Source organism: Aphis gossypii, chromosome 1 (assembly GCF_020184175.1).
Source record: "Aphis gossypii isolate Hap1 chromosome 1, ASM2018417v2, whole genome shotgun sequence".
Lineage (NCBI taxonomy): Eukaryota > Metazoa > Arthropoda > Insecta > Hemiptera > Aphididae > Aphis > Aphis gossypii.
The window spans coordinates 42,359,909-42,383,268 of record NC_065530.1 but is presented as its reverse complement, the minus strand read 5'-3'; the positions used below and the strand labels follow the sequence as shown (position 1 = coordinate 42,383,268).

Genomic DNA, 23,360 nt, shown 5'->3' with positions numbered 1-23,360 from the left:
ATAAAAGAAATAAAATTGCTATAATAATAAGTCCAGCTCATAGAAATGTATATTATCCGGTGTATAAAAGAAGTAACATTACAATATAAGTTCTCTAGTTCTTTGAGAAATATATTATTTGTGGGAGGTTGCTATTACTATGTATCAGTCCGAATGCTTCTATGGTATTATTTTGATTAAAATAAACTCGAATGAAAAAACAAACACTTGCCACTAAAGGACAGTATTTAAATTTTAACTTAGAAGACATGTAATTGTTTATTGTGTGTGCACTGACAACTACTTAAATTGTGTCATTAAAAACTTGATATTGTAATATGTTTTGTTTAAATGTATATACGATGACGACTTATGACTTGAAACTAGTGGTTGTATAAAAATAAATTATATGCCATATGCAATGCAAACCTCTATGCAAAATACATTTCTTGTAGAAAAAGACGATTATGTGTATTTGCATAAAATGTTGATTTCTGAATGTATGTAATGTTGTTATACGCAATGTTTTATTAGCTGTTGCAATTTTTGTAACCAATGCAGTTTACTATAATCGTTTTTAGAGTATGATAAGTTATGCCATTATATTATCAAACTTGTATATTCTCGCTATACATTATTATAATTAACTAAAGTTAAGTTGAATGAACACAATATTGTTAAGTTAAAAGTTTATAGTCAACAAATAATTCAGTTAAATCGTTGAGTTTAATGTTAATATGGGAAAATATATTTATTTGATTTGTTTAAGAAACGTAATATAAAGAAAACTTTTTGCTTATTAATATATAAATATATTAGATTAACAAGAAACATATTAATAGAAATTATAGATTATTTTTTATTTAAAACCATGTATAAAGTCACTTATTAATATATAAAATTATTAAAAAAAATGACAACAATTTTTTGAATTTTCACTTGATAGAATATTTTTAAATCAACTGACAACACTTAGCTATTTAAAAAGTAAAAAAAGAATGAGTTGAGTTCTTTAGAAACTAATAAGAAAACAAATCAAATTTTTACGTTAAAAAGTTTTAAAAAATTATCTCTTAAACTAGTATCTCTGGTTATAACACGTGAAATATAATTGTATATTATATAATAACTATCTACATTGTGTTATGAACTACAATATCATATTTTTAAGATTTTTCTAGAAGTTTATTATATCGTATAATTTTTATAAGAAAAAATACACAAAAATAACGACTACCTACCTTTGTTTTGCATACGCAATACGTTCCCATTTTTGACGCGTCTTCATCTGTGGACTGTGGTACGCGAGTTGTGCCTGTACCTTATAGTCTATACCTATATACCTATTGAGGGAGAAAATAATATTATAATTTAAAACACTGCTACACATTATATAATAATATACACGTTGAAAATTCCGACGTTGCCGCGGCGGAGAGACGATCGAAGTGTGAAGTGTTTCGTCTTTTCATGTTTATTTTCGGAGGGCGTATATTATTATACGAGTTGTCTTGAACAAAATACCTATACCGGCTGTTCTCCTTCGCCCGTGTGATTTGTGCATGAAATTCGATATTGTACACACTACCTATATAAAGACGGTCGTCGAGTCGAGTAAGATGTTAATAATGATAATAATCAGTGCTCGTAATGGAATCGTATGCAGCGGAGGGGTGGGGCTGAAGAGTGAGAAGCAGGTGGACTGAAAACAAACACGAATTTCGTGAAATTGTATTACAAAAGATTTTCGTGACGATCATGAAAATAATATATACGTCTTAATAATTTTTAATAATAACGAGACCAAATTACCAGAATAATATTTTTCGTGTAATTTTTCACTCATCGATATTTATATTATTATATTATCTATATACTATATTTTCTTTAAAATATAATTTACCTGTTTCGAAAATATATGTAATAAGTACATTATTTTAGATGAAACAAAATTATTGTTATGACTGAATTTATGTATTCAATATAAAAAAAAATATTTATTTTAATGTTTTGTTTGAAGTAGGTACATGTAGCATATAATTATATTACCAGCGCGTATTGGAATTATCTGTATTATGACTATATAGGGTGAGCGCATAAAAATTACTTAACATTTTTAACGCAGTTTTTAAACGGTTAGTTGAGTTCCTTTACTTATAATTATTTTTAACTAGAACACTGCGATGGTGATAATAATAATAACAACAATAAAATTATATACGCCGGAGGCGTGGAAGTTATTAAATAAGCAAGTAAGTAATTATAAAAGGAAAGAAGGAGGAAGGAAGGAAGGAAGAAATAAAGGAAGAAAGAAAGGAGAAGGCTCATGAAGAAATTTCGTATCGCTAAAAACGACATAATCGTTGTCTTTTCCCCTTTGTTTCTCCATACGGTTTTGTTTATTTCTGGTACTATTACGCGTTCGGCCAGTTTTATTATAAATTATAATATATAGTAATATACTGATGACTGAACGCGACAATATAATTGAAGGGTTGTTTCATGCGACCGACCGACCGTGTCGTTTTCTGTGGTATACGATTTCTATTTTCGGTTTCGGCTGCAGTATAATAATAATAATCACATGATGATGATGATGGGTGGTATAAGTGGTAACATACGGTGGTGACGAGTCGATCGCATTCGTGTATATAATTATAATATATTATTTGTGTCTACATAACACGACGACAATTGCTTCAACCCCAAATATCTCTCTACTGTTTTTTTCTTCGGGATTTCGAGCCTCGCCTTGAAGCGGAAACCCGGAAACCCGGAAACGGCGGGAGAAAATTGTACAGATAGGTAGATATATCACGCGTTGTATAAGGTGATTGATTATTTCCTCGCAAACTAGGAAACAGTTTATAAGATATTCGTATTTTTTGATTTCATCAAGTGTACCCATTGGTGGCTTATAATGGAAAAAAGTAAAATAGTAGGTGCGTACTCGTATACTATCTATTATAATATGTTGTCGTGTGTTTTAAACAAAAATAATTTTAACGGCAGGGGCGTATAGTCAGGATTTTGTTCTCTGTGTATATGTGCATGGTGTGTAGTGGGGACAAGGTGAGGGTTGATGATTTGCAGTTATACACTTACAATGGATCCTTCGGTCTACAGCACTTTTGGGAATTTATCTTAAAACTCCGACACGTCTAAGCACCGTTTTTTTCTGATACATAACTCGTTTGGCCGCGTGAGTGTTAATTAATCTATAATAAAAATATATGTAGGTTTTAATGTACATAAAGTATATATAACTTACATTAAAAAGTTATATGTATAAGTTAGAAATTATAACTTATGAACATAAATTAAAACTAAAAAGCTGTAAGTGCATCATGCCGACAGCGGGCGCGTAACTCGAAGTTAAACAACGTAAATAGAAAAACGCCGAAAACTTACCATACGTCGCACGTGTGGTTGTGAAAGAAACTTACTGCAATAATAATTATAGTGAACTGCTGTGGTAAAGTGCAGTATCAATAAAGTCCATCCGTAATTTCTAAACATTTTTTAAATTATTATTTTATCAATTATTATATGTATATAATAAACGAATTTAAGTAGAAAACACATTTGTCATGTATTTTATTTATTGTAAATATTATTAGTACTTATTTTATTATTACATAATAGCCAATAGGTATAATATAATTATAATATGACATACATATATTTTGTTTTTACTTCTTTAAAAAACGGTCTTTCGTTTTGTTGAAACGAAAAATACCCAAACATGGTAGGTATCTTTTTAGGGATATAGTGTAAAAACGTTGTGTGAATTTTAAAAACTGAAAAGCTGATGAAAACGCTTAATCGTGCTATACTAGATCACTCATGAATTAATTTGGTCCAATGCAGAACACCCAAAGAGTTTTTAAATAATTTTCCTGTAGAAATTTCGGGGAGGCTGTAGCCTCCTCAGTCCCATTCATTACGCCCTACTAAAAGTTCTAATAAAAGAATTGTCTTGTAATCTTGTGTACTATCATCAAAATAATAATCATGACAACGTCTATTGCGACAACAATATTAGTGTCGTGTTTTCGTTTGGACGGATGCGTCGTCAAGCACGTTTTTCGTGGCGAAACCGGAAAAAGAATATAATAATATTAATTTACGGACGACGAGGACCGCGTACAATACGATTGCATTTTATAAGTATATATATCATGGTAAAAAAAAAAAATAAAAAAAAAAAAACCACGGGCCCAACGAATTGTTTTTCCGGTTTTTCGTTTTATATATTATTATTTTTTTTAACATTATTATTATGCGTTATTATTATAATACGCGTGGCGCTTTCTCTCGGTCACTTATCTCTACTCTGCTGCTGTAGCGCAGACTTTTTGTTTCACCCCCTCTCCGTCATGGGTTCCGATTTCCTATTTTACCTGTAAATAGTGTTGCCCGCCGTATGTACATCGAATATTATATATTTCTCCGGGGAAAACGCGTGAAAAACGATTGCGATCATTGATTTCACCTGCAGTGTACATCACGCACGATCGCAAACCTCCGCATAAATCGTCGTCCGCAGTGCCTCGCCGTCTGCCAAATAGTCGTCCTTATAATATAATATAGTATAACGTATTATGAATTTATGATATATCTTACACATTCGAGTTCGATTTTCATCCGAGAAAGCGTTTCCGTAACGGATCCGCACGTCGATGACGTTGTCTTTGCCGTATCGTTCGTTTGCGATTCGTAGCACATTTACGCTTTATATAATACCTTTATATTATATTATATTGCACTCGTCATGTGAACAGTGACTATAGTAAGTTATTGTGTGGAGGCTATTTACTTTTAATTATAATGAATGGCAAGATGGGCGTAGGTACACGAGTTAAAATGGGATTTAGGATACTTTATCGTAAAGTAAATTCGACGATTTTTAATAAAAAAAAAAAATAGCGATATATTTGTAATATTAGTTGATATCAAGGCCATATCTAGAGGGGAGTTGAGGGGGTTCAAACCCCTATTTATTTTTTTTTGAAAGTTTCAGTAGATCAGTCATAACTTCTAACTTATGTCATAATTAAAGTTTAGACTAGTCGTATGGAATGACAGTACAACCCAAAATTTTGGAGCATCATTTCGATTTTAATGAATCAAAATTAACAGAAAAATATTTTGCTTAGGAATATGAAATGAAACATGTGCGCCGTCATTTGAAAATGTAAAAAAAAACCATTACAAAAACGGTGTATTATTTTGAAATAACGTTACAACACGGTAAAAAATGTATATTTATAAATATTCTTTCCAAAATGTTAATACTTTTTGAATATGTAGGAGGTTTTACCTTTAAATGAACCGTCTTGTTGTTTATTATAAATAATATACATAATGTATAAAATATAATACTTTGGCACTTGGTCGTGTATATAGGAGATACCTTCTAGCTATTATTATTATTATGTATGATGCGCGCGCGTGCAGTGTACGCGACGGAGTGTTTAAAACGGCCCTGAGAATTTTCCCGTGACTGCGTTTTATTGTCGTAAGTTTAGGACGTTTTGTGTGTCTGAGAAGGAGGGTGGCTGGGCCGTGTATATATGTATATACCCCAATACAGTTATAACCGTTCCCGGGGAACGTTCGGACGAGAAAAGATGCGCTTTAATTTCGTAAAGAGCAGTGAGCACGGTATAATAATATTATACAATACATAATAAACGCAGCCGGTTTATATCGTACGATATTATTTATAAAGCCGTGGTTATATCGTCGTTTGTGTTTCGTACTCGGAGGTACCTATATATAACATAATATCATAAATTATTTTGTTGTGCAGTACCTATGCATAAAAAGGAGTGTCCAAAATCGACATTATGTACACGTGTTGTTGATGATACTGTAGAAAAAAGAAATACCTCACATTTTCATGCTTACGATTTACGGTCACTGAACAATATCCAATTCGTAATCGGACATTCGAATTATTCCGTATAGTATACGTGTCGTGATGCGCGCGTAACTGCATTATGCGTTTTTATCAATATTGAATCGTTCAAATATAATATTATATTTCGGCGCCGATATGATACATATAGCGCGTGCACACAACTGCAACTGCACGTGTATTATGTGTGTGTTTGTGTGTGTGTGATGTTATTGGTCGGGAAAACGATTTATTGTGTCGAAAACGCGACTTCGAGCACGTACCTATATATATCTGTGTACGAATTCGACGTCGAGCGCCTATAATATTATTATTGTAATCGAAAGCGGAACTCGCCTGCTAAATTACGTTGTGTAATAAACTATACAAAACACCCGATGTGTGCGACGTCCATAATAACGATTTAATTCACACGTTCGATGTACTAGTATAAAAAGTTTGTTTACGATTCGTATTATAACTACAACGTATAATATTATTATGTACGAATTTAGGAAAAAAAGGCACTGGAAAAAAAAGCCGCTCAGCAAATAATTATTTAGTTAATTAAGCTATGTTATTGTATTATGTAATACAAGTTTAACTGCAATCTGAATAAATACATAAAATTATCATTTAGTTTTTGCATTAAATGCATTACATAATACTTAAAGTTAAAATCTCGAAAAATGCAACAAATATTCCGAAAATCCTTATAAATGTCCAAAAAGTGTCAGTCAATAATGAATCTACCTATATAAGTATGTATAAGTATAGCATATAAATAATAAATAATAATTACTCAAAAAATATAAAATATCTCAAATGTAAAATATTTTACATTATTTTAAAATTTTTTTTTTTTACAAATTAATAGTTCTATCACATACTGTCAGTTGTTATATAGATAAATTTAATTATTATTTAAATAAATTAATAAAAAATCCGTTAAAGGATTATTGGATTATAATTTAATAAATGTGGACAAATTAAAAATAATTCATTATAATTTTTTACCTGAAATAGGGGTTTTTACCATATTTTTATTTCCGTGATTTTTTATGGACTTTTTCCAACTTTCGGGAACAATTATTGTATTTTAATTATTGAATTCGTCATTTTACGGAAATTCAATCAATTGATTGTATTATACAGCTGTCCTACATCATCTCGAATTCTCGACTACTATTTATTATAGAACTATCCCCTTTTTGTACGAGAGAAAAACATTTAACCCAATTCGGCCGAAAAGTGACATTTGTCTTTTTAGACCCAACTCAAGTCACAGATTTATGCGTAACCTGCAGTGGCATGTTTAGGATTTCGTTGCTCTAGGTAAATATTATTTGTTGTTCCTCTCAAAGAGGGATCTATAGTGAAGATAATATCTGTTGTTAGGTGGATGGTTAAGTTAGGGGTGGTATCTGACATTTAATTTTAATGTACGCCATACAAATATATTTGTTTTGTTCAATTTTACAATCTGATTACATCTAAAAATGTATTATTTCCAACATCAACAATTCCCAATTTTATTATGATGCGTTTACTCGATCATTTTATATAGAAAAATATGTGTAATATTTTCATTTTATTTTTCTTTATACATCATCATTATTAACTACACTGCAATTTTTATCGAATGAATGTAATGGATTTTATTATTTTGTTTTTTACTTACGTATTAAATCAATTTGATTACCTGCAGTATTACAATTAAATAATTTGGTTCTAAATTACTTATAACAAAAATAAATAAACAATGCGTGTTATGTATAATTGTGGTGTGTTTTTGTGCACGCGTATAAATGCTCAGCTTTCAAGCAATTTCTAATAAATGTCATCTGCGACAATCCTTCAATAACACGCCTTCTTATAGTTGTTTCTATTACTTCTACTGTAAATTGTAATCTACAGCACTCGATTCGAACTTTTTATCCTAAAGTCAGTTTGATTTGTCGAATTTTACGGTGAAGTAGCGGTATACCATAATGTTTATAACTTTATAAGTATTAATCACATATTGCTGCGTGTACGCCTGAAAGTAGAATCTAATCGTACTCAAGCCATGTTTATGTTAAATCAGTTATCACTTATTATAGTTATTACTTATTATTACTCGGTTCATCAACACAATCATACTGAATTACTTCATCAAGTTAAAGTATTACCATAAATTAATTGTCGGAAATCATTTTTCTCATCATGACACGGGATGGAGTGTAACATTACTATAGCTGCCTTTAGCCGTGTTTGTGTGACAGTGTTTCTGTTCTCGTTGTCCGACACAATTAACGCGCGTAGAAGTATAATTATAGGCTTTTTTCATTTTAAAATTGGTAGTTATCAGACTTCGTTGCCCGTTGTTGTTCTATTATATACATATATACACGCGTGTATCTTCCTATGTACGTTTATTACCGTATAGATCGATGTTGAGCTCAAACTAAACATTCTCGGCACGGAACGGTGAAAAAAGTGAAAAATAAACAGGCGCCACATGTGAACTGAATTCGTTAAAAGTTGATTCAAAGTAAAAAAAAAGTAGAGAACCAATATAGAGAAACGTTTTTGTACCTTCCACATTATATTTATATATACCTATATATGTGTGTGTGTGAGGGTGGGGAGAAAACCTAGGACATAATATCGCGCTACGGTAAATTGCATTTTTTTTTTGGACGCATTTTCGATTTATTTCTGTCTTACAATATATATATGGTATATATTGCTTTATATATCGCGTTTTAATACTATACTTTTATATCTATTGATGTCGCATCCGTTTAGTGAAATCGTTTTTTTTTGTATAATACTATTTTATTTGTACAATTTCAGTATAATATTGCCTGCAGTATACAAAGTGATGATTAATTTAAAAAGTAAACACTCATTATCACGAAGAATATAAATTTTTTTGAAAATAAACTTTATTCACATTATTTTAAATAAAATGTTAAAAGATTTTTATTTTCTTGTATGATAGCATACCTACGTTGATATTCAATGTTTATAAATCGAATTTCGAACGAGTGTTTAATTGGTTATAGGCAAATGTTTAAAGTTTAGCTGAGTGGAGTATAGAATGGACTAAAGTTTTTATGGACACCTACGATGTGTCACTCCACTTCACTCATATGATATTAATGTAAACGTTTACCTAATTATAAACATATTATGATAAATTGTTTGAAATTCGACTTTTAAATATATGTATATTAAAATTCTTTAAATAATATTGTGCTTGGTAATTTTAAATTTAAAAATGTATGTTTTCATTAAAAAAAGTGAAAAACTTGTAAAAAAATATATTTTTGTTTTGTAATTATGTGAAAAAAAATTATTTTCCAAAACGTTAAAACTTTTCTTGAAAATAAGTGTAACATGACTTAATGTATCAGTACTTATCCGTGTTAAGTGTAATGGTATTTTTTTGATAAACTGTTAAGTGTACCTATAATGTACAACGTTCCCACCTACCTATATAATATATAGTCGGCGCGTGTTATACTTATTTTCACGTGACACAGCAACTATATGTAAATCACGAATGTTCATTACGGGGCACTGACTTCCGGTTACTCGCAGTAAATTAAATACGTTCTCGTAGGTACTATTCACGTTTTTCCAAACCACGTTTTAGAGCCTATAAACTTATAAAGTCTGAACGTTTATAGACGCTTCAATATATATATATCATACGTTATAGTGTATAAGATAATATGCGCATCAGAAATCATCGGAAAAACGATTTAAATATTTTCGTATACTGGAATGTGTATACCCTCGATTATCATCATCGACGACCATAACCCACCGTATTTAACGATAATGCCGATTTTTGTATTTATATATTACTACCTATAGGTGAAAGCAGTGGCCTTACCGTTTTTGATTTATATTACTGCGTTTATAGTCAACTGCGTACCGTCAGAGGGTTATTATTGTTATTATAATATTCATGGCGCGCGCCTATACCCATGTTGGCAATGTTGGTATAAACGGTCAAAATCTGAAATTGGATAAATAATAATATATAATAAGAAAAATAATAACAACAATAATTGGTAATAAAATAATATAATGCTTTTGGTTTTTCCACGGGGCTTGCCAACACCTAAATTGATTTTTTTCGTTTAGTTTTCGTATAATAAGTGTGGCACCAAGCGTAGGTCTTATACGCGCTCATCCAATGCGATGACTAAAGAAAACTTGTAATTGGACACGCACTCTCGTTTACTTTTTAACGTGTTTTTGTAGAAGAGCGTAAAAGGAAAACAACTCGGTTAGTTTTATCGCGTGTAATGCAATTCTAAAACAGCGAATTCCATTTTTCGCCTTTCGTTTTTGTAGTGTTCCTATATATTTACGTATATACAAAGGGTCGAGGGTATTATATCATATACATAAGCCTTCCTGGCAATAAAATATATATATTTTACTCTCCGGATAAGTGTGTTGTTGTCGAGTTACATTCGCGCGCGTCAAGGCGACGACGAGAAAGCTATATATATATTATGGAATTTATTCATCCACCGCGCCGGGTGGCGATCCCCTAGTGTGTCTTCCACGCTGCCGAATCGTAAGTCGTTTGAGCATCACAACCAATTTTTACCCAAAAAAAATAATAACATGTTTGTGCAGTGTGCACCGATTTCTTTATCCCTATAGCACCCCAACACACGGGGAATATTTGTGTTAATATTTTAAACTATTCAGTAAATTTGCGAATCTGACGTTCAGAAGTCTACTTTAGATAGGTATCTACCATGCCGACCGCAGTTATCAAAAGCCATATAAACTACTAATTGATATTTATCTAAAAATATTTTGTTTAAACTTGACTTAATATTTTCGGTGCCCAATGTTTGTGTTGTACAAAAGTGTCGAGTATATACTTTTGATCTCGTCGAAGTTTTTTATATAAATAATATTATATTATGATACCTATGTAGTTTAAAAATTAAAAACGACTGATCATCGAGGTTTGTCCGCTTAGCGCGATATCGAAAATGTATACGTCGCGCTCCGGCGGGACACTTTGGTGATGAATTCACAACCACTCCGTATAGCGTGAAAATGTATTTAGTTGTGAGCGCGTGCAAGGCCGTGTACCCGTAAGTCCCATAAGTCCCGTTTACATATTACATTATTAATATATATATATATAATACGCGCACAAGGCGTTGCGTGCGCTGTGCAGTTCTTATCGCGTTGTGCGTCGGTAATTGTCGACCGTCCCCCACACGCGTATTATATAAGCGTATACCGAAAGGGGGTGAATTTTAAGCGCACGTTTTGTATTTTAAAGTCTCTCTCAGCCGACTATCGGGTGGCGGTGCCGCGGAGTTGATGTATAAAAATACTAAATAGATTTCATTCGTATATAATAGGTACGTTTTTTTTCTCCTCCTCTCCGTCCGCGCACACTAATCCTTTTATATATCCCGCGGTTGACTCTCTTGTACACGAACGTCGATGCAAGTTCGTCACTCTTCTTTCGGATGTGTATAGCTTTTTTTTTGTACTGCTGCAGCTGCTGCCTATTCAATCCGTCTTCTTGTACTCAACGTCGCATAATAAAATATAATAATATATATACAATTCGTCGTCGTTGCCGACGGTGCAGTGTTGCATGGCGGGACTATAATGAGTAATGACTAATGATGACGACGCGTGTCCCTACGTATATATATATGTATATTTATGTATATATGTAATATGTATGTATGTATGTATGTATATATATATATATTGTTTGTGAATACAGAATATAATAATAATAATCTTCGTGTCCGAAATGTCGCGGCTGTCGGACTTGTTCACGCGGGCTGTCCCGAAAAACGAAAATCATACTGTCGCGTTGTTTATCGAAGGGCCTTAGAAGAGAGGAAGCTAATAATGTTAAAATTTATATTTTATTACCGAGAATGTTGATTTTATTTGTTTGTTATTGGAAAAATCAAAATTCATATTTTATGACTTATGATGGATTACCATCTCAATACTAGCGTTTTTTGAAATATTATTTAAAATTTTAAAACATATAGGTAGGTAATAAATAAATTTTAGGTCTTAATTGTAATAAGTGCATTTTTCTAGAGAAAAAAATTACGTAATGCTTAGATTTCAATGAAAGAATGGTGTCTTCTATTTAGAATCTATATAGGTTCACGCTAGACTATTACAACGTATAGCCAGCGAGGAGTGATATGTAAATAACACTAAATAAAATTATATTTTGGGAACCATATGTGGTCCACAAGTATAACTCGTTCCTCGGAAACTGTGTATGTATCGTGTCTTGAAAACTTTCAGAGTTTAATCGTGTATAATAATACTTATTATGCGTAATGCTAAGAAGGGCTCTTTATACGACGCTGTAGTTTTTAATGTTATAATATATGCTTTTACCACGACTGGGATACGTATTTTATACTCGTATATTATATGTATGCACGTACGTACTTGTAAGTTGTAAGTAATAATAATGTATTATGATGTTATTACGCCGATGAGACAATCTGCAATCGTACCGTTGCGGCGCTGCGTGCTCGGTTTTTAAATTAAATAATGATTGATAGACTTCTAGTCGATTTCTTATCTGAAATACGTGTGTATACATTGTACAGTGTACACTTATGCCATACGTTTAATAAAACTTATGGCTATACAGAGTGATTTGTCAAACATATTCAACCCCGCTTTTTCCTTTCATAATAATTAATTTATACAAATCCTGATCATTGAAATTGTATAGGTATGCTGTAAATTAGGTGTTGAGTGGATTAATATTGTAGGTAGGTGTGTTAAATTTAAATTAAGTGATAAATCATTGTATATACGAAAAAATCATTCTGCGCGTAGACGGCCGGTTAGAGTATCAGCCCATATCACTAAGTAAATTCTTAATCTATTTTTGATATACTATATTGTTATCTATTTTACTTTTAGTATTACTGTATAGGTTGATATCATTTTTTCTGAAAATATTGAATTTATTATAGTATTATTAGTATTTAATTATATTATAATAATAAATATTATTTAAACCATATACTTACATAACTTAAAATTTAATAATTCCTGTTTTCCTAAATTTTTTTTTTGTTTTTACCGACTATAACGTTTATTAAAAATAAAAACTTTTAACTTTTGACCCCTCTCAATTTTTGGAAGCATTTTTACTGACCCAAAAAGTGTTAACAAACAATAAGTAGGTTGTACGCATTTACAATACAAACAATATCGTTTCCAATAGCTTCGTGCGCGGTCCTTATTAGAGGTACATTCATCATTAAAATATTATAGATGACCTTGGTTTATTATACATTTGACACCTGCTGCAGCAGGATGAATCGGCAGTTATTAAACGTTTTTACGGTCTCCCCGCAGAGATGCCGGAGAAGTCGTTATGTTGTATTATATTAATATTATTATTTATTGGTGTTATTGCGATTAATCGATCATTCGCTGCCGCTGTGTATACGTTCTGAATGTGTTTGGTTCCTACTTCGTTTTAGTATGGTATAATATGATGTACTACGCTATTATATAATAATTCACATCAGAATAGTTTCCGTTGTATATTTGTATGCATTGATTGTGTGTACATTCTAATGAGTTCAAACGATTATTATCTGTGCGGGCATTGTGTTTTTATGTTGTTGAAAAAATCGAAAAATACGCGATTCGCGTGCGCGTAGTAAATAATATGTCGTGTGTTAGTTGCGAACGGTAATATGATTGTATGTTATCGTAAATATTATAATAATATAGTTTACTACCTAAGCGAGGACAAAGTTTTACCGTAAAGTTCGTGTTTGAATTTTCAAACAGTCGTATTCATTATTTACGCATATACCTAATGAATTGATCCGTTTCCATGTCAAGTTTCGACAGAGTATATACGATGTGTGACGGTTGTGACCTCGTTCACAATTTTGGTTCTGTTCCAAAACGTCTGGGAAACATCGTGTACCCGCCTTTGTAGATTTTGTGTTTTTTTTAAAAAAAAATGTATGAGTAATAAATATGCAAGCAGTGTTCCCGACCATTGTAAATAAATCTTATTGTCTTCTATGTCGAACTAGAGAGTTCTAACTGATAGTATTTATCATAATATATATTATTGGTATGTACGACAATATGATAAACTAATAAAATGTAAATAAGAAACAAAAATAAAGTAATATAATTAAAAAAAAACCAAAACAATCATCTATACCAAAAATAAGCGAGGAAAAATTAGTATTTTTAATTTTTTAATTTTACCTAATTTATGTAACCATTTATCGGCTTTGTATCCTCAATCCGAATTCTTTTTTCCGGTCATGCGTATTTTTTAATATACTTAGGTGATTTCGAAAATACATAAAACCATGCCTCGTGCAATGTATACACATAGAAACACGTATTTAAAAAGACGATAAAACGATTGTATGGGGTTATTGCAACGATACGAGTATAATATGTATAATGTAGATTATATACGGAATAATTCAATCATTCCAAAAATCAGAATTTGAATAAATATTCATTATTAAAGGAAAAAATGGGGGTGCGCATGCTCGATAAATCACCTTGTTTAGGTATACATTTATAGGAATGTGAAGAGCATATTATTATAAATAATAATAAAAAATAATACTTAATAATAATGTGCGTATACGGTGTACTCATATATATATTATTCCCTACTGTTAGTAGTAATAATAATAGTGATATTAACGATAAAGTGAGGCGTAAAATATTTTTAATTTCGAATATAGATTTCGAACATTTTTAGTTTTTTTACTATATACTAAGCTTTTTGGAATGCGACCGTTAAGCTTGTAATAATAATAATAATAATAATAATAGTAATACACAACCGCGATGCACATACACGCACATACACAAGCGCGCGCGCATATGTTGTACTCTTTATACGATTATAGTATTATGTATATTATGGTAATGCACACACGAAAATGTCGATATAGAGCTGTTTTACGCGTTGGACGACCGTATAATAATAATAATAATACGAGGGAAGTCTGCGAGTATTTTTACTACAAAAATATGTGGGCTAGCGCTATACTTACTACGGCGATGTCGCTCGGCTGCTATCTGGATGGTTGTCAAACTGTCCAGAACCGAAGAGCTTATACCGCGGGGACTCGCGACGAGAAAAATCTATTTACGACTCGCCAAATCTGTTCGGTATATAATATATTATTATATTATATGAAAATCTATGTCGCACTAGTCTTTCTAAATTTAACGCAAAGTATATACGGGTTGCTGCACTCGCTCATAAGTCCCAGTAGCGCGAAGTGATCTTCATCCCCTATAAGCAGTGACTTTTATTTACGGGAGAGGGGAGGCTGACCGGGGCGATAAATCAGCCCCTAAAGCTTTTTTTAATAATTCTATTAAAATTTGTTTAAAAAAATGTATCTACTTGTATTTATATGTTTTCTAGAACTTGAACGTATATAGTTAGATAAAATAATTTCAATACAGGTTGATGCGTAAATAAAATGAATTTTGATTTTGGAAAGCAAATGTTTTTTTTTACTCATCGATTCGATCATCTTGTTTAATATATGCATCGAAATATATTGTCTGTTAGGTGATTTGCATCCGTGCTGTTTCATATATCTATGAATCATTTTGGTGAATCCAGATGATACCGAGAATGGTACGAGTGGTTTATTATATGCCATTATGGATTATCGTAATATCGATAGAAGCAGTGGTGGGAAGTGTTACAAAAAAAAAAAAAAAATGGTTTATGTGGCTCGTGCGGGAAGGTAATTTCCGTCCTGAACAAAATGCAGCCCTCGTCAGCACCTGCCGCACTGTGCATCATTTGCGGCTGAAATAGCTTATTTCACACCCTCGGTGTAAAATATATACTATTATAGAAATGTATTATTTGTCCACATTGTGTTTATTTGATTTTAGATGCGACAGTTTAGATTTATAGAGAAAATATGCAATTTTAGTCGAATCTTAAATGATACAAAGCAAAGGGAGTTTTTTTGTATTTGTTCATCGTCCGCCCCAAAATCGTATATAAATACACCACTGACACCACCCCTCCTCACTACATGTATACCAACTCGCGCTTTTGACGTCTATCGTGATGTTCCGTATAAATGCATATTATAATGTACAGGGAGGTCCACTGCGTTTTTCGCTCTTTTGCGTTAGCTTTATTCATACGTGCTGATAAACACTGTGTTCCATATACCCTGTAGAACGCTCACGCATCCGTTGTCGTTTTCGAGGCAATAAGCACAGAATAAAAAAAAAAACGGAACCGAGTTTCTTATTCTATATATTTTCCCGTCGTTCGGAGCACTCGTTCCGAATTCGCGTCACGTTGACGAACGAGTGAGTTTTTTCCTTAAGATTTCCCATTTATCGTCGTCGGGTTCAAAGCCACACGCCGCCGTTGACAACCATTGTTCACCGTAAACCTTTATTTGCATGAATAGTATATTATACGATTATATAATATAGGACCGAGAAGGTTTTTTTCGTTTTGACGTGGTCGTCGCGCAATGACTGCTGCGTAGTGTGTGCATGACATATATAATAAGGCGATTCATCAAGTATGTTCATTCCCATTTTTACTTTTAATTATAAAATATGTATTGGAATTTTGAGTTTTTGAATTTTTAAATATACTTAAAGAACATTTTATCAAATTATTGAGATTAGTGTATTTAGATAATTATTTATTTTGATCTATTTTAATAATTTTAAATGTCGATAAAGATAATAGATGATTCATTAATCTCCATAGTTCTCACTTCTTCCAAATTCATTATTATCGTGGACCTTATTAGTACACATAATCATTAGTAAGTTAAATAAAAAAAAATAACTACTAGTTAAAATTTTAATTTTGATGTGTGAAATTGTGAAAATTGTCAGAAACGTTATCCATAATATTAAAAATAGAAGTTATTATCTAATGTAAGCACTTCTTAAATAGTACACAATTTTTTTTATAGAATTTCAAAATGTGTTTTTCGGTATATTATTTAAATTCCAAAAATAAGATTTTGAACAACTGAATGGCTGAAGCAAATGGGCGTAAACAGGTGAACATATTCGATGAATTGTACTATTTATATATGAATATATGACGTATGCTTTCATATATTATAATATATTGTACGCGCGATGACATATGATATTATGTTTTCCCCGTTTGTCATTATATGTTGCGCCCAGTTATGCGATGGTAAATGTATACGAGTACAAAATATCATTGGTGCTTAAATATTTTTTGATGTTTTCCTCCCTCGTGTTCGATAACGATTGATTTTGAATCCTAACGAATATTTTTAAAGAAATGGATTGAATATTATAGTATAAACCCACTTAACCAATTATTTAATACATAACGCAGAAGGTAAATTTCACAACGAAAACCTATATAAAGTTTATAATGTGGATACGCAATACTGTAGAATATTCAACAAGAGAAAATCGAAAATCTGGTAGTTTTAAAAATGTGTAATTGGTCGCAAGAATAGAATAATGGTCCGATCACCATGGCGTACGACATGATGATGTACGACACGAAACTCGGCGATGTATTCATTATATATATATATATAAGGTCGATGATTCCGTAGGGGGGAGACAGAAAGCTGAAAATCCTTACGGTTCTGCCGTTGTAGGGTAGCGCGCGGGATAAAATAACGCGTGTGCCTCGATCACCCCTCCGACGTACAATAAATAATAACGATTGCGATTTGCTTGTAAAGTCAACGGTTGTTCTTTTACGTATATAATACGGTATTATACAGGATGTTTCGACGTGTTTTTCCTGTTGGTACACATCACACATGTAACACACGACAAGATTTTAAAACGAACATATTACTCGTTGTAAATCTTATATTAGTTAATGTGTACTTTTAAAATACATCAGATTTTTAATAATTCCATAGGAGCTTTATAATAGCAATAAGAATTTTCAAAATTGTATTTCAAATATATTTAAGATAGTTATTCATTGCTCGGACAGGTCCATATTTACAGGATCCTAAAGATTATTTGGTTCGAGATGCACAATTTGAAGAACTTCGGGTATCCTTTATCCAACATTGTATTTTTTTTCACTATAAATATGAAATTACTACCGAGCTTTTTATTTTTTTTTTTTACCTTTTACTGTTTAACGTTACAATTTACTATAGTATGAATTAGACCTACGAATATGAATTTCAGTATCAAATTTTCAGATCTTATAATAATTTATAATATTATAGTCCGTGAAAAACCCCATTAAACGCCACTATAACAAAATATCATTGAATTAAATAATCATTAAGATTGTTATTATTTATTTTAAATATATTTTATATTTTAATTAATTTACCAAATTAAGTTATTTTTTAAATTCTTATTAACTGTGCATTTTAAACGAGTGTCTGTTTCAGTAATTGCAAATCGTGTGTGTATGTATTTAATATTTATATACAATATACATATAATAATATACATGAACAATGCTTGTATCTTATAGTAGTATATGAATTAATCACAAACTATTTATTATTTTAAACGCGCTGGTTTCATATTTAATGAGTTTGTCTTGTGAATATATGTACCTATATTATTAAAGAGTCTGTGGTCTCAGGGTTGCTGCGCTGGATTTCGTATATTATTATTATCATCATACCTGGTCCTGCGTGACGGGTACGACACAATCGCGGCGGAGCACCCTGTATATAATAATATATTGCGGGTGTGTATACGCGTGGGCGTGGAGAACGGTAAGAATAGGGGAAAAAAAGGTAATTTCACCCGGTTTTTGGGGGGTTTTTAACGGGCAGCGCGCAGACTTTTCCGATCCGCGGCGGGAGGGCTGTGTCCTGTGCGCTCGGCCGTCATGTCTTTTTCAGCTATATATAATAATATGTACCCAAGCAATTCATCCCGTATCCTCGGCATATGCGTTTTCGGTCACGACGACCGTCATCTGCATTGTTATTCTTATAACATATGTATCGTGTTCGTGTTTTGTGTAATACGCTGTGTCGGTCTGGCACACCAAAGGCCCCTGGAACATTTATTGTAAGTGGCGCTATATCCCCGTATTTACCCTAAATAAGTACTTTTTAAATTAATTTGACATATTGCCTATTAGTTTTTGAACGTCAATGATTAAATATTTTTTTAGATACATTACCATTAATGGATCTTGAAAGTCTTGTAAAAGTTACTTACTACGAGTAAATGCACAAATACAGATACTTATTTTAAAAATTATTTAAAGGACGTATTTGAATACTCAATAAGAAAAGCATTCGAGTACAAATATAGATACACAATCTAGTATTTATAGACACTTGTAAATATTTTCAACAATTTTAAATAACAAGTACTTTTTCCTTAAAAATAAAATAAACCGATATTTTATTAAATTTTTTTTGTTAGTAGAATAGAAATGTGAAAATATATGAACTAAAAAGTACAAAAAAGTGTATGGAAATTATTATTTTATTTTAAATAGGTACAGATACTTTGAGAACGTATTAAAATACTTTTCCCAATTACTTTGTTCAAAAGTATTTAAAACACGTAATTGAGTAGTTACTTGAAAAGTATTTGAATACTTTTACTAAGGTACTTTATATAAGACAATCTTTAGATGACATTGGTGAAACGTTGAACGAAGTTTGTTTTTAGAGATATATTTAATTTTAGAAAATACTCGTCTGCTCGTGGTTTTTATTGACGGCAACAATTGTTATACAAACTTATAAAGAAGAAATAGGTACATGAAAATAAATTTAATTAGTATGAACTTACGCATATAAAGTTTTTATTATATATTTACCCATTCGCGTAAAGAACGGATGATTACAATATTATATTTTATTGTTTTACTGCAACTTGCAATAGTCAACTAAAAAAATTATTATTTACATTTTTTAATCTGTAAATAACTAGTATATAGGTACAAAAGCACTAAAGAAAGTAAATACATGACGATATTTTAAAAAACTCCCAATGACATGGCCACAATAATTATAGGCCTAGGTCGCGTTTTCGATCTACCGGTCATGGCCAGATTAACACTGGAAACACTGCGTGCATTTCGTTTTAATAATATAATTAATATACCTAATTTATTATATTATTACAGCTGGCGCACGTCACTCTTACGGAGATATGAAATCACGAGGTGACAGAATGCTCATTACCATATTTACAAATTATTGAAATTTTTTACACTACTTAAGGAGTGTCCTGTGGTAATTAAAATTTCTGTTTATAAAATGATATCCCCCTTTTTAACTCTTAGTGGATTTTTTTTTTGAAAATATTGATGTGCCCCAAAATTAGAAATTCAAACGATTAGTTTTTTATAGTCTATTTAAAAGTTCTGAAAATCAGATTTTGAGTTATTGGATTATCGAAAAAAGGTGAAACATCCGATTTTTAGCTGGATTATATGTACGTGTATTATTTATGCGTACCTATTGGCTATTATAGTTGGGTTGTAAAATATTTGCTCGAAATTGCGCATTAAAACGCAACCACGAATGTCGGATGCACACTTTATGCGTGTGTACATTGTACATATTATGATAGTGACCGTGTTTAATGTGTGTGTACACATTAATCTATAAATGTCCTTATTATTGTATACTCTAGCCTGTTGTAAATGTATTCGAATCCTCGGCGTGCCGCTTTTAATATACGCATATACGTGGTGTGTACACTCGCGTTCCTCTGAACGCATCGAGTCATGGTTTTCGAACTTTTGTTTTAAAATCGACCATTCGGCTAAAATATGTACTTAGTATATTATGCTCGTATAGATGGTTACAAACAATTATTATTTGATTATGATGTAATATGTTAACGAATAACGAGAACTAGCTTTCGTGTTCGGATTCACGTCATCGCTACTCGTTCATATTTTCTTCGAAAAATTACGCATTGTATAAACGCGCGTATACCTTACCTAATACTCGTATGTATTAAAACAGTAGTAGCGGCTTATTGACATCACTTGGCTCATTTTGGGACTAGATATATTCGAATCCATTAACGGAATAAGTCGCAACACGAACACAAAACGTCCAAAAATAAAACGATAGTATATAATACATACATTTTTCTCTTCAAAGTAGGTATTGTTTCGTTATGATTTCAAATTGTGTAAAAAAAACTTCAATACGTATAAATGTGACGAGTCGAGAACGGAAAATAAATGTAATCAAAATTGGGAAAATTAACTGAAAATTTTGAAAATATGCCCTTAAAAATACACACTGATCATATTGAATTCAACTGGTATAATATACTACTGATATACTCTTGTAAAATTATATATTTTGAACATATTATGCATTGTTTGTATGATGTTTGCCGCACCGCGTGTGTGTTGCAAACCGACTATGTGTGCAATTGTTAACGTTTGCAGCATAATTTATTAAAAAAAAGTCAAAACTCGTCTTTATTTTCTTCTTTATGTTCAAAAATTAAGCGTGTTTATAATAATATTATGTACGCTCATCTATTATATTAATTGCATAGATTTACATGGCGTGCGTATTGTGTGTAGTGTCGCATGCGGCAAAGGAAATGTCGTTCACGCCTCTCTCATAACGACCGTGTTTGAGTGTCATATTTTTGTTAAAAAAAAAAACAACGCTGCAGTATACCGTTGACTTGAGTTTACACGCCGTAGTTCTGTGTAATATGTCCTGCAGCGTATTATGCAAATGTCGCACCGCGCCCCGCATATTATATTTACACTGCGATGGAACGAAGCATACCATATAACACGTTAAAAATCGATATTTTTATTGAAACTTTTTTAATGGACGAGTGTGCTGCATGTATATATATTTGTAAATTTAATTACGTTATGACTTATCAGTGTATAGTTATCATTCGATAAAACCGTATTTCGCTGGACGTGAGGTGACCTGCTGCTTAGCAAGCAGGATTCCCATCGATCCGTGTATTTATTTTAATGCATAGTATGTGCAAGTAGGTACTTGAATATTTTTCAAAATATACACGAGTCGTGAGAGTCTGGCTGTATACTCAATAATCCTGCGCCCAGCGTAAAAAACTAAAACATTCGCAAATTATGAATTAAATTTCATTAGCCATTGCCGCGCACGTTTGCGCCCGTGTGTCTATCCTGCAGGTGATGATGATTATTAGGTACTCAATGTAAATATATACATTTGCAGATCGATAATGTATAAACGCAGTGCCTCGTATGTATAGTGAGGATAATTAGGTTATTGTGAATGAGACATCAAACTTCCGGAGTAAGTATATATATGGTCGTCAGATGCCTCGGGGTCGTTCAAAACGTGTAGTGTAGTGCATATATATTTACCATCGCACTCTATGTGGGGTCTTGCCCGCCGGGGTGTACGCTGTAGTACAGAGGATGTATATAGGTACTATATAATAGACCTCTCCTGGGCGTACGTTCTATGCCTCACGCGTATTATATATGAATGTATGTGAACTTGGGCAGTATATTTGATGAAGTTCTACGCATAGTTTAATAGAACGTATTTTAATAAAAACAAAGGTTTATAAATTATTATATAATAATGGAAGGGTTAGGTGTAACTATAATGGCTATACATATATTATATATATAATATATATTGTATAATTTGTAAATTACACTATGATGCAAAGTCTTCGTTTGAGACATAAACGCTCAGAGTGAGTGTTATTAAGTCGTGTGTACATTTAATTTTGTTTAGACAGCAATTTTAATTGTAATTTTAAATTTTTTCAGACGGAACTATCTCAGAATCTTCAACAATTGTCTGAAAAAGCTCGAACTACTACAGAGTTCATTCAGAGGTTAAAACAAATGTCTGAAAAACTTAATGTAAGTAACCGGTTACTTTATTAATACATATTAGTTAGAAGATTATAATATGACAGAGTATCACGCCATTATAGAAAATTATACAAATTTAATGATAATTGTGCAGCGTTGTACTTCAGTATATTGCAAGTAATTAGATGCGATTGAAGACGATGGGAGTGCATATTTTAATGACGCATGACGTGTTTTCATTGTTTGGCGATTTCGATTTTTGTTCGTGTTTTCTTCGGTTTATTATATTTTAATGAAAGTTAATTGGAATACAAATATAAGTTCGCGGAATCAAGAACAATCAATAATTGCGCTCGTTGTTGATGTCACAATTAATTGTTTTATAACACAATCGATGGGCGCGTATAATATAGTATATGATATGTATGATAAATGCGTATGTACAGTAGTTTGCACACTGATAAACCAACCAAGTATATTAATATATTTTAGCAGTGTAGTTGCGAGTATAAAAATTTCTTTCTTATGTTCTGTACGTTCCGCATTATTCAACGGGTTCAATTGAGGCACATTTGTCAGGATAAAAAAAAAATCGATGTTTAACTTCACATATCATATTATAAAGTCTTCGTT

The 23,360-nt window shown here is 31.7% G+C and overlaps 1 protein-coding gene and 1 long non-coding RNA gene across 4 annotated transcripts in view; one reads left to right on the top strand and one right to left on the bottom strand.

Annotated features, from left to right (window-relative positions):
• The window catches only part of LOC114122021 (E3 ubiquitin-protein ligase TRIM9), a 65,598-nt gene that overhangs the window by 28,418 nt on the left and 13,820 nt on the right, over positions 1–23,360 (top strand). For both annotated transcript variants that reach the window (XM_027984561.2, XM_027984562.2), the window contains exon 2: positions 22,680–22,775. In XM_027984561.2, coding sequence (XP_027840362.2) covers positions 22,680–22,775 — 96 coding nt within the window. The remainder of the gene's footprint in view (positions 1–22,679; positions 22,776–23,360) is intronic.
• LOC126549403 (uncharacterized) lies at positions 1,225–3,516 on the bottom strand. Of its 2 annotated transcripts, none has more exons than XR_007603521.1 (3): positions 3,391–3,516; positions 3,085–3,197; positions 1,225–1,322 (listed from the first exon to the last, which is right to left on the bottom strand). It is a non-coding gene; the product is annotated as an uncharacterized LOC126549403 (long non-coding RNA). The 2 variants fall into 2 exon arrangements; XR_007603522.1 differs by having other exon boundaries at positions 3,426–3,515.